The 16,551-nt window shown below is 34.4% G+C and overlaps 1 protein-coding gene across 8 annotated transcripts in view; it reads left to right on the top strand.

Moving 5' to 3' along the window:
• LOC110453618 (calbindin-32-like) overlaps window positions 1-16,551 on the top strand; it is a 74,201-nt gene that overhangs the window by 43,662 nt on the left and 13,988 nt on the right. For 2 of the 8 annotated variants that reach the window (XM_021502639.1, XM_021502637.1), the window contains exons 3-9: window positions 1,137-1,226; window positions 1,357-1,443; window positions 9,492-9,548; window positions 10,212-10,295; window positions 11,047-11,102; window positions 11,651-11,696; window positions 12,204-12,278. In XM_021502639.1, the coding sequence (XP_021358314.1) occupies window positions 1,137-1,226; window positions 1,357-1,443; window positions 9,492-9,548; window positions 10,212-10,295; window positions 11,047-11,102; window positions 11,651-11,696; window positions 12,204-12,278 (495 nt within the window). Of the gene's footprint in view, window positions 1-1,136; window positions 1,227-1,356; window positions 1,444-9,491; window positions 9,549-10,211; window positions 10,296-11,046; window positions 11,103-11,650; window positions 11,697-12,203; window positions 12,279-13,722; window positions 13,738-14,788; window positions 14,801-16,272; window positions 16,285-16,551 lie in introns of all 8 variants that reach the window. The other 6 variants (XM_021502638.1, XM_021502641.1, XM_021502640.1 and 3 more) reach the window with 6 other exon arrangements.

The following is a 16,551-nucleotide window of genomic DNA, read 5'->3' as shown; positions in this document are numbered from 1 at the left end:
CACACGCTAGCAAAAACATGTCCTGAGTTGACAATCTAAGTTAAACGAGATTCTTTCTCACTCGTTTTATACCTCTGTTCTTAATTACTTTCTCTCCAAACCTGAGCCGGAAATCCATGGTTTTACTGTGAAAAGAGCAATATGTTTCCCCTAGGGCAACAGCGCGTTCTGAAGTCACAATGTGACGTTATGCGGCTAAAAATCCATTACTGATTGTGCCGTGATATCGCTCCACAACTTCTTCGTCAGCGAAGCATCGTAAAAGTGATGAGGGTATTGCAAATCAAGATTTACTAGTAAACATAATAATGAGTAACACATATGACTAGATATATTACAATTGTTGTCATAGCTACAATCCCGTTCCCATCTCAAATGCTTACAGGAGCTATCGTTAGAGTACAATCTGCCAGTAATCGGTGTGATATCTAATAGATCACGCGTGTGTGATTGAAGTAGGGACATTAAAATAGACGCAGTGTCAACACGTAAATCATCTTACCACCCCATGTCAAGCTGATTAAACATACAGAAAACATGTTACTGCCGATTATTGTCATTAGTTCTGCACTTTGCAGACGATACACGGAAAGTAAATTATTAGTAACGAAAATTCTCAGATACCAATAAACAGTTTAACTCAAATCCGCAGTTTTCTAAAGATATAGATTACATGAACATATGTAGGCTCGGCGAAGGAGTTTACCTGCTGTACCCCACGCCCGGTTATAGAAGCGGCGACTAATGTGTAGGCCCTTACAGAGCCTGAACTATTTCCAGTGTCTTCTACTTAAGGGACATTGACAAAACCAAAGTGATCTGCTTCCACCACTACAGTACTTAGCACCTGTACCCTCTCTTTCTCTCCTACGTAATCTAAATATATTCTAGTATATTAGTATATTATACAAGTATAAATATATTCTAGTATATTAGTATATTATACTAGTATAAATATATTCTAGCATATTTGTATATTATACTAGTATAAATATATTCTACAGTGTCCACTAGACACCCGCCTTTGTAGAATCTTAACTGTTGTGAGAATGGTAAACTCTGATAAACACAAATAAGCATTGTTTAAATTATACTGCAATGAATTTCCACCTCATTTTTTCTGATTTTCTCTTCAGGTCGTTTCAGAATCTGCGCTTAAAGAAGCAAAAGAGCTAATTCTGAATGCCTTCGACGAAAATCGAGATGGCAAAATCGATATTGCCGAGGTAAGTAATCAATAAAAAAAAAATGTTCTTTTTAATCTTCAAAATATTTTTTTCTTCAAAATTTGTAGAGGCTTATTTAGCATTAGTCTAAGTACTAAATGTAATATGTATCTATTTTGATATATTTTAGCTTGCACAAATCCTGCCAACAGAAGAAAACTTCCTGTTGTTATTCCGAAGAGACCATCCACTTGACTCAAGTGTGGAGTTTATGAAGGTAAGGTGGTAATCTCCCTGCGTCACACTGATATCTCCCCTGTCTTCCTGTTTTATATCACGCACGATTAAAATCTCATATTTATTCTTTTTCTCGTGAACGATCCTTAGCGTTTTATTTTCTCAGACTGCTGGCTAGGCTTGAGAATACTGACCACATGTTTTGTAAACCATATTGCTACATATTCAATAGCCTTAGTCTTAGCCTATTGTTATAAAATATATAAACACATCATAACCTCTTTTTATTTCAACCCAACATACCCTTCTTTTTATAAAAACACAAAATAACATTATTTTTATATAAACGAAGATAATATCAAATTTGATCTTATATTTTATTTAACAGACTGTATCCAGTCTAGTTATGTTCGGGAAATCTTCTTGGTTTAAACTTTGTTTTATTCAATTTTTTTTGATAATACATCGAAGTACATGTTTTATAGAACAGTAAAGGAAACAAAAACAAGTGTCAATACACTTGTGTAAACCTGTTACCCGCTTGATAATCAACTTTTCAACACTAGCTACAGGAATGAAGTAATATGTACAACAGAACAAATACGGGAATAGGGTTAATGGATTGGTATGCAGTGGAAACCAGGGATGAATAGCATACATATGATCATCAGATGGTACATATATATATGTAATATCATATTGCTATATTGCAATGAGTATCTAGAACACGATTCTGTAAAATATAACTATGCAATAGGAGATGAAAATTTCAGCAATGTTGTAAATGGACACTCGATAAAGGTTCAAATGTATCTACAAGTTACATAGCATAAATTACCACTAAATCAACTATTGACAAAATTAGTATGTCACAAAGCACCGCCATGATTATTAAAAACGTTGCAGTTCACATACAAGCCATCCCACTTATCAAATATAAGTCCATAAAACACTTTCCCTGGCACGTCCTACTCTTTCAAGGTAACACATCACTTTATCAAACTATCATAATCATGGCATAATATGGTATAAAGAAATGCAATGGCAAAATCACTGAATAAGTATATAAATCCAAATACATTTTAAAACATAGTAGTAAAACGAATGCAACACAACATACATATATATATGTCAAAATGAAATTGTAAAGGGACTATTCGTTAATTTGAAATCTTTTAGTTTTGAGTATACAATTTTGGACGGCTAGAAAAATTTAGTGTTTTCTTGATGGGTTAATGAGTCATCACCAAAGAGTAAAAGATCAGTAGATAGTTGATACGGCAAACTCAGAATATGAAGCTGTCTAAGTGCTGTATATTTATTACATCTTCTTCGATCTTCTTCGTTATATGGCTTCACGAACTCGTTCCTTACGTATATTTTATATTTTACCTCCATTCATTCTTTGGAACATATATTTTTGCCGATTTTTAATACTTTGTGAAAAATGTTTTAATAAATAAATATCTATATATTGACACACATGTGCACAAAACAGATAGAAACTTGATCATTTTCACTCTCTGATACTCAGCCATCTCCTTACGTATCTGTCAGTACCAAACATATCCTAAAGGCGTCTTGACGAGGATCGTGACAGATCAATGCTTACAATCACGAACTACATTTAAACCCTGCACATGATATATTTTGACGATTTTTTTTAATTTCCTCACATTAATGCAAACTGATTTGTTTACACATGGGATCATTGCAATTTGGACGCAAATATCATCAACACTCCCAGTTTATGAAATATGAGCTAAATTGTAATGATGCAATTTGTAAAGCAATCCTAGTTGTTTTCATTGGAAACAGTTTTTCGGCCGCAGATCTATAACGATAGGAGATAAATATTTGACGGTAAAAATGCGATCGGTAACATAATGGGATGTCGTGATGAACACATGGCGCAATAGTAAGGGGTTTCGTTAGTAAACAGCTAATTCCAATTTTAAAACCCTGCTTCATTTCACAAGTAATTGGTTGTTTATTGTCTTAATATCGTTATTTTTAGTCCCAAAATTTGAGTTACAATTATAAATATTAAATGTTTTAGAATTATATTACAAAACATGCAATAAAAGAACAGTTCAATCGAACTGTTTAGTTAGCTTAACAAATTCAAGGTTAATTAAATTTTATTCTTGTCATCACAACATCCGGGTTCTTAATGCGAAGAATACCAATTATCAGAGGGCGATATGGCGACGTGATTTAATATGAATATATCCTCCGGTGGTATGGTTATTTTCATCCGAGTGTTTTCGTGTGACACGTCACGAACGCAAGTATATATTTAATTCCATTATCGCCATATTCCCTGTCAACCGGTGTTTTGAAATCCAAAACATAGCGATCAAGTTCAAGTAGATTGCGACTCTACTTATCATTTCAAATTTTTGAGAGAGAAAATTATCTATGTTCAAATGGATTTTTTGGAAATATTTTTCTTCTCTATACGTCCATTTCGTATTGTTCTGCACTCGATTACACTGTTCCGGTCCATATTCATCACTACTGCAAAGCTTTATCATACTTAAGGTATAACAAAAGAGGGTTATTTACGGGATAATTTTTTCGTGTTGTTCTATTTCCCCGTTATGCCGTCAATATAAATAGAAGAGTTATGCTAATTTGTTTTAGATTGTAGTGGTCAACAACAGGTGCAGGATGAGTGATCCTAATTTGATGATATTGGCGATTTTTTTGTAAACAATATATGTGAGCAAGGTAACTATATATACATGTGTTTTTGCATATGCATTTTTAAAAACACAAATCTACAAATTAGTTTGTAGTTTATATTTATGTAAGCTCTCTACATTCTTAGTGTTTATAATCTCATCAACAGCACACAAAAGAAGAGCCAAGTCGTACGTGAACGTGAACTGTTATTTATTCATAAAGTGACGACTGGAATATGGTTTGTTAAGCATACTTGCTCGTTCGCGGCGATATCAAATATATACAGGAAGTATGTCATTTCCGGTGTAACAAAGTAGACAAAACGTGAAGTCACTGTATGCGACTTTGTATATTCGTTATCCTTTAAACGACAATGGCGGAACAGCCCTATTCAAATAAAATTGGCGCCAATAATTAACCGTAGTCATGTGAGCGTTTGACGCAGGGGCATTCGCCATGTTATCCTAAGCGAAGCGACAAGACTCTCATTGATCAACGTTAATCTATGACGTCATAAGTAAACCACGTGTTACTTCACGAGAGTTTCTGATTTCTTACTCAAATTTGCAGTGCCTCTGTACCAACTGAAAATGTTTGCACGATTCAATAAAAGCAAGTGTGTAGTGATATTAACAGTACTACATGAACCGTTGCATGACCTCTGTCACGTCGCGGACGTGTCCTTAGATTGGCCTAGAATATGGAATGACCATGATTTTGAATCAAGGCACATCATATTTATGTCGGGCCACCGAAGCGTGTCCGCTATTAGATCCTATAACAGGTCATTTTCAACAGAACAGAATAATTCACTGTCCCTTACACTAGCGTCAGTTGTAAGTGGCAAAGCAGGTGAAATCGTCCCGGCTCGTCGACCAGTCCCCTCATCGACAGTAACACATGCCAAATGCTCAAACGATGAGCTAATCCTGTTGACACAGTCGATCGACACATAACATTCAGACAACAACATGCTTTAAATCGTTATCTGGTTTCTTAGGAAACTTAGGAAACTCCACATCTCGTTGGAAGCGTAGCCGATGCACAACCGTTTTTAACGGTCAGCTATCTCCGCAAACACGGAATAAATTTCTGACTTTTTACAATTAAAATATTTGACAAGGTATTTTTGTTTTAAATTCAAATCTACTATCAATTTTTAAGATAATCAATGCTTGTAAAACATGCTGGTAATATAAATTAAATCATTAAAAAATATACAAAGTGGAACTATTTGTTTATTGCTCAACTGTTTTTTCGTCATCGTTGACAACGCATCATCTTTCCCACGAAAAAGGCTGTTCAATTAATGTTGTTTTCATGACGGTGTTTTGCTTTTTAACGTGAAAAGAAGACACTTTTTTCTAAATTTCAAATAATAAAAGTGGATGCAATAGAACGTTAATATAAGGTTTGAAATGCATCTTTTTTACATTTATGAGGGTATGCTACACAGTTCCGTTCAAACATATTCTCCAAGATGCGCTAACGCACATCATGGATTATGTTTGAACGGAACTGTGTTGCATACCCTTATAAATGTTAAAAAGATGCATTTTAAACCTTAAATATTTCAATTCTTACTCAAGTTGTACTCAATTCAACTACCAAATGTAACCTGTTTCATTTGGCGATGAATTGACCAGATTGACATTGCTTGTGCGTAAGATTTTGTGAAATGACATGTTTAAACAAAGATACAACTTGATGAGATTTCACATTTTTATTGAAGCAACACAAGAAATTGATCAACCAACCAAAAACGATCAATCATCAAAATATTATCAGCTCACGGTTGCAAGCGGTAGTGACAAGTCATGTGCAGCCCTAGAAATTCTCCCTCCAGCTACCCATTCTGCCTTGTGTCGGTATCAACCCCCGATGCAAATTGATCCACAGGGGTTCGTTACAAATGTCTGGAATACACATAATGACATATCGTGCTATAACTGATATGGGCCACAGCACACATATGTATGCTGTGACCTTTATCAGTATAGCATATGTGTATAAATGTATTTGTATGTGTGGTGTGACTCATATCAGTATAGCATGTGTATTTCAGACATTTGTAACGAACCCCTGTTGTAGATCCATGTTGCCCCGTCTTATATGAAATACAGTCGAACAGCCAAATGTCATATAAAATGTTTCGTCCTTTCAAGCCACGGCTGGTGTCCTGTCTAATTCGACATTCAATTACTGCAGCTTCACATTCCAGAAGATATAGAACCTCGAAATTTAGCGGCTCTCCACTTCGACCCAGTAAAAAGATGGCTGCCTTAGACTCGCAGCTGAGCCTGCGCACCGCGTCTAGACATTATTTTTCCCCGATGACATATCAGAAAATTTGATATCTTATGAATTTATCATCAAAAATTAAACATGACATTTAAAATGTGGTTTTGTGTTTTGTTTCTACATAATTTGGCTGTATTAAACTATCAACGTACACCATCATGTTGTATGATGGTCCTTCAATGACGGACTATATTTTTTTTACATTACGTCAATACGTAGACTTGCACAAGCTCCAGAACCTGTAAAAAAATATCAGAATGGACTTCAAAAGTCCCAATTATTGAAGGGAAAAAAACACGTTGATTGAAATATAAGGATTAAATATTACTTTGGTCGATTTCATGGGGTGATGAATTGAGTTGGTCAAATTCAACATTAACGCAGTTCATTAAATTTGTTTCAAGACCAACTCAATTCATCACCCCATGAAATCGACCACAGCAAATTAAATCCTTAAATGAAATGCATTTCTGCTGTTAATGTTCATATAGTGGGTTGCAGTGCAAATGTATGCAATTGGTACTCATATTGTATCTTTCGCTTACAACTGATAATTTATTTGGAAAGAGTTTAATGTTGCATTGTATTGAAATTAATTATAACTTACGTCAAAGAACAGTATCTACCAACCAACGTGTTGATACGTGTCGTTTCATAGATACTAGTTTCCGGAACAGAAATCGCTTGATTTGGCTTTCACATGTTACATTGAGGGGGCTTGAACGTGTATTCACCTGATGGAGAGGTAAAACAGTGACAAGCCAACGACGTCGAAGAGTAAGAATTACGTCAGAAAACAGTCGATAATTATTGTAGTTTACTGGAAGCATACAGGTCCCCACGTGACATGTTATCTAAAACACAGTCGAATGCAGAGAGCAAAAATGTCTCGAAAACGACGCATACATTTTAAATAGTTCAATATGTATTACTTAATACGACGCTTTAGTCCACTGTATCACACGTGGGTCTGTACCATCAGTGTGATCGTGGTATACACACGCTTTGTTAGTGTCCGTGATTTGGGTGCGGGAGAGGGGAAAGCGTCCTTATATCGTCCTGTTTGAACAGTGCAAGGTAATTTTGAAATGCATAATGGAACATTTCAAATGCACAACAGCAAATATTTGTATACGTTAGCAAAATATGTATCATATATGTAATTAGTTCTGATGCTATCACCTCGGCCATTTTGATATTGACAATTCCATTACAAACAAGAAATAGCGCATGTCTATACCGGGATTCATCGATAATGACCGGGTACCCTGTCTCTATATACACATCAATAAACTTATAAGCTTAATTACTCGAGGGGGTTTCGCTGTCAACATGTATGTAAGGCGATTCAATACTCCATATACATGGTATCAGTGACCTTCAACTGTGGATATGTGACCAAGCAAAACAATGTAACGGGAGAGTTATTTATTTTCTGGGGTAGCAATGAAATAATCATACATTATCAAATTGCCTGCCGTAATGTCACTGGTATTGTAAAACGAACTCACCTCACAAGGCCCCGAGTCCTATGGATAGTGTAGAGTGCCCTTTTAATATACCAATATCGTCTTGCTAGCGGGAGATCGGTGACGATGGGATACAGAAACACACAGAGATGGATATAAAACCTTTATATCAAAACTCTACATGATACATATACAAAACCGATGTTTTACTTGTAACGTGCATATCAACTGCCAACATATCACACTTCATGGTATTTAGGTAGTGTGTTTCTGTGCCAGAGCATTTCAAATAAAAAGTTTTACTTCTCAGACCACAGAACCAAAAATACTTTGATAATGATTTGTGTACATATTGTATGCACGTACATCGTCAAAAACAGTTATGTTTAGATCAGCGATCCAAAGCATCATAATCATTTAAGCGATAGAGAAGCAGAACGCCAAATGTTTCATTGGCTAATAAAATCACGTGGCATCCTAACCGAACATGTATTATTTTGCATTAATATGACAGGTGCATATCAGGTAACTGGTGCAAATACATATATATATATACATAATTAATATACTGTGCATATGGAACTCCGTGTAAGTTGTAAATTACAATATTTGTCCGTTTAAGTGATTTACGTGAGTGGTTTATCAGCAACACTATATTCCATCTTGCTATATTCGTTTAGTAAATGAATCTATTCATATATTGAACCTGTGAACTACAATATATAATCTGATTGATATAGTTTAAACAAATAATATTTGGTTTTGGTTTTATATTGTTGAACTTCCTTTAACGACTAAGATCATTTAAGGTCGTTCTTCAATGTGTTTAATGTATGTGTGCTTGTGTGCTATAACGGTATGATGGTGTATTTGTCTCATAGCGATAGCGCAGATCTGATGCCGATTCCATAACGCCACCTTACTAAAATGCCATGCCGTAGGCACCCAGTTCCCATTATACCGACAAAAAACAGAATTGTATCTCCGTATGACTATGTAGTTAATGTTTCGAAACCTTTATGGTGTAACTGTGTAAATCATACGAAGCTGTGCCGAGTTTATATTAATCAGTTATGAAAGGATGCAGGAAACGCTTAGTATTTAGGAGCACCTGGTTTAGTTGGGGGAATTTAGAGATGTCACACTATTTTACGTATTTATTTATTTTTCATTTATTTTTAAGTATCTTTTGACAATGTGGACATTTTGTTTTGTCTTACTTGTATCGTTGAATACCCGAGATATCTAAACAGTTGCTGTATCAACCTTAGTAAGTCACGCACTTCCTTAAAATGTCTGCTCCCAAAACAGGGGGACATATTCGAAAACGAAGGAAAAAGCATGTGCACGTTAATTAACATTGTATCAAATTATCCAAAATTGTGCTGATCATCAACTGATCCTCTATCTCATGTGCTGCCGTCTAAATTGTTGCTTGGCTAAGAATGATAAACGATAAAATAGCAATTAATTCACGAGATTGTTCGCAGTTTCTTTTCGAATTTTATGACTAAATTAGTTTTTTTATCACTTTATTGTTTATAGCACACATTGTTACTGGGTGTGAATGAGCTGATCGTTGCATAAATAACCTATTATGTATTAAGTGAGCCTATAATATTTTTTATAGGTATGGCGAGAGTTCGATTCAGATCACAGTGGATTTATTGAGGCTGACGAACTAAAGGTGAGGCGCGGAACTACGGACAATAAATCCGGGATTAATAAAAATGTTTATAGCAGTGATAAATCCTCTTTATGTGAAACATAAAATCCGGTGTGTATCATCAAGAACACAGGAATAATTGTATCTGCGACTATTATCCCAATTCTTATCATCCGATTTGGCAATTATTTCCTAAATATCAAGAAAACATTCTTTGCTTCTAAATTCCAAATCACTCAAATTTGACTTAAATATGAAGCTTGCATTTTATAAAATGATAAAAAATCAAAAGATAGCAGATTTAAGAGACCTCTATTCGTGTAAGTGTAGACATCACATTAATTTATTGTTTTGTTTACTGTAAAGATAGATGCACGGTGATTTAACACAGCACCAAATGCATTGTATTATTTTAAACGATTTTATCTAAAGACAAAAAGGGAAGTTGATAAGTATACGATATCATGCATTCAATAATGTGCAAACTACGCAAACTGTTCATTTTTGTAGTAAACGAGATAAGTAGATGTGTACAAGTTTCCGGGTCAATTTTCTGTACTTTACTAGTGCATACAGTATCAGAGGGACTGAATTAAGAACATTTATTGCTATCAGACATTATGTATATATAACGTTTGTATATTTTGTACCGGTCTAAGGAGATGTACACTTATTTCTTTACAGAACTTTCTGCGACACTTGTTGAAGCAGAAGAAGCGAGAGTACACCATAACCGAGGAACAGCTCACGATATACACCGGGACAGTGGTACGTATTGGCGGTCCACAGAACAATGAAATGCAATCTGCTGCCATGGAAAAGCTTTCTTAATATTTACAGGTGTCCTCTTTTTCGAATATCACTCAATGAAGCTAAGTAATAACTAAAGGTGGGGGCTATCATGTTAAAGAGACTGAACATAATAATAATGATAATAATAATTCGAGGTGTTTATATACCGCTTTACCACAACCTAGTTCGTAGGTCGTCTCAAAGTGGTTGACACATTATTATCCGTGGTTATAGAGCCTTCGCAACCAGCCAATACCTTTCTCAAATCCCTGGGGAGCATTCAGTCAGTGCTGCCATTTCGTCGCTCACAGCAAGCATTCAACAATTCTAGCACTGCCCAACAATGTCCTCATGTACAACTGGGTAGACTGGAACATGTATAAGTATCTGTGATACAGGTAACACAGAACAATAGGTTGGTTACATACCCAGATCGTTATTCCAAGTACAACCGTTATAATGGATTGAATGGGAAAAAGCTAAAGACACATGTATTTGTTCTTCTACTGGTCTTGTTTATTTGTGTATACTCGATCACTACATTCCATCTTGCATTTGATGAAATTTGAATAGGTCATAATGGCCTGCTGTCAACAGCATCCCCCTCTTCCCAATTAAAATGTTCCACATAGTGCCACAATTACACAAACTCGTAATTAAGACAAATGTTCGTTTAATTACCTTCACATATATTGTTGACAAAAGGATTGTTAATTCTATACTACAGCTCCAGCTTTTTGACCGCAACAAAGACGGGAAACTCCAACTTAGTGAGATGGCAAAGTAAGTAGCCCGGTTTCAGCAAAATGAATACGTAAACAGTAAAATTGATAATTCTATAAAATAAATAGTAGCCGTACTGCAAAGTAAAAGATATATGTCAGGATGTATGATCATGATTTGATTAAAATTTGAAATTCACAAGACTTAAAACTATGTATATCGTAGCATGTGGGAACCATAAGGGACGCCAGAGTTAGCGTTGTTAATGTTTACTATCGTTGTTAGCGTTATAAGAAATATATGATAGGTCCGATTTCAAATCGGGTAATGATGCTTTACAACACATGACCGTTGTCAAAATTGCGATCCTAGCAGTTTATTATGACAGCGTCATGTATGAGCAATATGTCAATATAGTTTGTAGTGATAGCGTCATATATAATTTAAGAGCTATATGGAAATTTAGTTTGTAACGATAACACCATTATATAAGCAATATGTAAATCTTGTTTAAAGAAAATTATTATAAAAAAAAAAATCTACAAAACCAAAAAAATGCTATCCTAATTTAAGATTTAAGCTTATATCGCTATCTGTATTTTATTTAGACTGTTGCCCGTGAGAGAAAACTTTCTCTGTCGACCAGTGTTTAAGGTATGTATATGGCGCCTATTTCCCGTCCGTTTTCTGCCTGAGTAGAGTGGTGTGTGCTGGGCCACAGAACAAGTAGCCATTAACATGAGTTGAATCAGTTTGAACATAGCTTGATTACCGTTCAGTTGTAGTAAACTAGTGCACTAGGTGGCATTCCATTGAGATTAGCATGTCTTATGTTTGTGCAGATTGTCAATCTAGTTGTATTATTTGGTACAAGAACACACCAATTAAGTTTTCTTTGTCATGTCGGCAATATGACAATTTGTTAATAATCCCGTTATAGCTATCAGTAAAGCTTAAAACACTAGTAGTATAAACTGTAAAGGAGCCACCATGCCAACTTAAAAAGAAAAAAAACAAAAAAGCTTTCGACATTCAGCCATATAAAAACATTCTAAACCCAGCTTAAAGGCTTCAAAAGCAGGCATCGCCAATAGACTTCTTCGGTAAACCGCTTTTTGTCATGACAATTCTTTAAATGGAAAATATCATTTGCTTTTACAGAAAATCTTTAAGCCACGAGCATTAGATATGTTTGCAGATATACCTTGTGTAAGAAACAGATTTAAACGACAAGGGGTAACCATGTACTTCACATCAATCCTCATCAGAGCCCTCTCCACGGTTTCCGCATATATTTAGCTCTTGCTAACCCGCAAATAATTCAAAACATTTTTTTAAATTCAAACAAAAGAGCTCTTGGAGTAAATAGCTTTTAAACGCAGGCTTAATTATTAAGCGGATCATATGAATTACTTTCATTAATTGCTTGAAATGCAGAAAGAGCCGAGCAATTTGTATTAATGAAGGAAATTCACAATATCATTAGTGATATGGTACTTCAAAGAGGTTTTTGTCCTTTGGTGAACGTTACGTAATTTAGAAAGGCAAATACTCATTATGCTGTTTCTTATTAAATGCTTTATCGAAGAGTACCGCTTTGACGTGTCAACATTATATGATTGTCTCTGGTGTGGGATGGTAGTAATGCCCCGCCTATCCTCATACCCATAACTGTGCATATTTATATTATAACTTTACACCTACCATATTTAACCCATATCAAATGTATCATGGCAACCTACCTTGACCTATACTCACCTTATCTTATGATATCACCATAAATCATTTAATTCACCACTATACGTACCATATAATATTTTGACACGGAAAAATCTGTGATTGGCTAGTTTTGTACCAGAATGATAAGTGAATGGTATGAAGATATTTTTCTGTTGTTAGATTGTGAGGTTTATTAATTGCTATGCCGCTAGAATCTGCTGTGACATGTATTTATATCCTATGAAGCGCGTATAACATTTTACATAGGCATGCAAACTAATGCAACCAGCAAAAAATACCAAATATTTCACATCACACATATTAATTATAATTTGTATAACCACTTGTGTAAGATACGTAGTGATCGCATGTCAAACGCATAGGCGTACGCTTCAACACAAAACGGAACAAATTTAGATCACGTGACACAACTGAAAACATTTTGCTTTTCCCTCTTGGTGCTGGGTGTTTGACAACTATCACTGGTGTTCTGACCACGCACATTTCTGCTTATCTTTATGCTTGGTTCGATTAAAAAGAGATGTTACTCAAACTTTTTTACTTTACTGTTTGATCATCATCAGTTTGGTATATAATTATCAATATGATCATGCAATTTGTAATTGTGAAATATGTTCCAAATAGAGATAGTCACTCTTGTGTTTTCAAAAAGGTGATTTGTTATTCGTAATTAAAGAGTTAAATTAGATTGGAACCAAATATGGTATTTGATTTTGTTATATATCTATATAATTTGAACTGGATTTAAGACAAGAGATTATAGGAAATTTAACATTGTAGCACATAATAAGCTACGTCACTAGCCACCATGTACTTACTCGCCAAAGCCAATGCTGAATTTATTAATTTTATTAGTTTCTTGATTAATTAAGCTTCACTAGTATAGAGAGCATGTTGGATAGAATGCTACAGACTCTGGTTTTCCATTTATTTATGATAGCGAAACATCCATAAGGTATGGCGATTGTATTTGTTTTCTTTCACGCTCACATGATTTTTTATTCTAAAGCATGTTTTATTATGATAATTTTAGGGACATTCTATTTGGCACATGAATATAATAAAATTTGTCGCAATATAATATTTATAATGGCAATGTACACATTCCGACCATTTTAAACAGCTCCTGTTTTGTTTACCGTTCGATATGTAGTTATCTCACCACCATCAACGTTCTATTAAAGTATCTATTGGTAGCAAAGATAATTTATATTAAGACATTTTGAATGATTTCCACAGGAAGCAGCCACGACCATTGATCGTGGGTGTGTCTCGATGTATAACGGCGGGTACAATCGATAGGGGTCTCTTGTGAGGTCAAAGGTCAATCAATCCTAGGACTACCTACAAAATATGCATATTTTTTAGAACTAATATAGTGAGACGCAGATTCGGGAACTATAAGTATTATTTCATCAGATTAGTGGGAAATTTAAAGATCTTAAGAAATCGTTAAAATATCCCTCTAGATGCAACCTTCTCTATTTGTTTAATATGGTGTCTTCTTTAATCAGTATAGTCCCTACCGTCCCCATATAAGCTACTGTTTATATATGCCTTTTTTTTAATTATTTGAAAAATGAAAGCCTCAAATAGCTGGAGCCATTGCAATATTTCAGAGATAATACTACACATACACATAGTACGGGTTAATTGGCAAAAGTTTATACTATACATGTAAATGGAGTTGATCAAATAGGATGGAAGGAAGGTGTACTTGCTGTTCAAGTATAATTAATAGCGGTATAAGAAGAAAAATGTACTGATCATGTTGTTCAATTTCTTAGTTAAATAGAGGTTGACAGATGTGCCAATACTTTTAGTGATAATTCAAATTACAACTTTTTTAATTTCCACAAGTGATCCCGGCGGCTCATTAACATAACTGACAGGTTCATGATTAACTTCTACAATCTACGTGAAAGTCTTTTCATTATTATTAAGGCCGTTTTGTATTTTCTTTTGCAATATTATAAAATTGAACGTCACTGCCGGACCCATAAAAGACGCTTGCGATAGTGAGTCTGTTTTCGTTTTGTTTCACAGATGTGCATGTTTTTTTCTTCCTCCTTGTAGCTTCTGTGTTTTTCAGTTATGTAGCGCATTTATCAATAAGTACTTTGAATATTGCTCGCACTAGCGTCTACAACACTTGAAGCTGGTTTTTTTGCTCTTTCATGTATTAGTTTTACATTATTGAGAATTTCTATACATAGAAAATTATGTTTGGTACAAATGTATGCATCAAGAAATATGCTATTTTGATTGGTACAGAAGTGTGCATTTGGTATGTCCTTTACATTGGCTAAATCTGCAAAAGATGATAAGATTACGTTTTGTTCTTTTATGCAATATTTTATTTCTGTCATTTGTTAGATATGCGCTGTGGTTGTTCGCATATTGCGTAAATGCTAAAAATAGATACGACGGTTGTGGTGTTGTGAAAGTTTATGAGAAACATATACTGGTAAAAAAACAACTACTCTGAAAACATAATGTACAATTGTTATAATATTTATTTATTTCCATACCCTTTGAACAAAATTAGTATTCCAGTTCTAACGATAACATTTTAAAGGCTACTATAAATTGAAAACAGTTCGTTGGAGATAGGTTTGCTTGTATACTTGACTCAATAATTTGTTTAACAGACAGTAAAATTAAGACTAAAATGTCTTTAGAAAGACAATGTCAAAATAGATAGCTTGTCATACAATGTAAAATAAACAAAATAATCTCGTAGACAAATTGAAATATACAAGATAATATGACAGAGACAAAATTTGAAATAGACTTTGTAATCTAATATTCAAATTATGTGAAATACACCAGATAATCAGACAGACAGATAATGTGAAACAGACTTGATAATCTGCTAACAAACAATGTGACATAAACGGTTCTTATGTTTCTTCCCCGTCTCGTATTTGACATTGCATTACATTGTATACGTACCGCCCTAAATTCCATAACGTTGATCCCACAGTGTATTAATATCTGGTGACATTTTCTCTCGTGATATCTCATCATAGATGACCTATAAAGGAATGTTATTTGTCATGACAGCCGTACCAGTACATTGATACCATGTATGACTTTCATTTACTAGTACAGCTTAAATAATTTAAAAAATACATATTAGCAGTCAATGTATAACAATGCGCCCCTATACTAAATACTAATTCTAAATACATATAACAATGGGCTTATATTTGACCACTATAATAAGCAGGTGTCTAATCAATAGATTTGAAATAATATGACTTTAGATATTAAATATTCTTGCTGAATGTTACTAGAATGCAGCTCGACGATTCGATTCGTGTTATCTTTATTAAGAATCTGTTCTCTGTGTTTTATAGACAGAAAGGTTAGTGTGTTTAAACATGTATGATTGTTTGATGACTGCACATTGTAAGTTTCAGGTATTTGTGATTGTTCAATAAAGACATCTCTTGTGAATTCACTCATAGATATGTCTACTTTTCAGATGAAGAACGATGTAATAGAGCTTCACTTACGTATAAGTTTCCACAACATGTACTCGCATCGCATGGCATGGAGCATGAACTCGATATTCATCTCCCTCTTTCTTCCTTTCCTCTTTTATACAACTTTCAGCACATTTCTTGCAATCTTACATTGGATTAGTCAGAATTATTTTTTTCTTTTTTTCTGTTGATGTTTCCAAAATAGAGTTGTCAAAGTTTGCTTTATCAAACTATTTTGTAATTCTCAGTTATGGTAGAATTTACAATATACATTGTAG

This window comes from Mizuhopecten yessoensis, unplaced genomic scaffold (genome assembly GCF_002113885.1).
Source record: "Mizuhopecten yessoensis strain PY_sf001 unplaced genomic scaffold, ASM211388v2 scaffold7473, whole genome shotgun sequence".
NCBI lineage: Eukaryota > Metazoa > Mollusca > Bivalvia > Pectinida > Pectinidae > Mizuhopecten > Mizuhopecten yessoensis.
The sequence above is the reverse complement of the archived record's forward strand: the minus strand, read 5'-3'. Positions and strand labels throughout refer to the sequence as shown.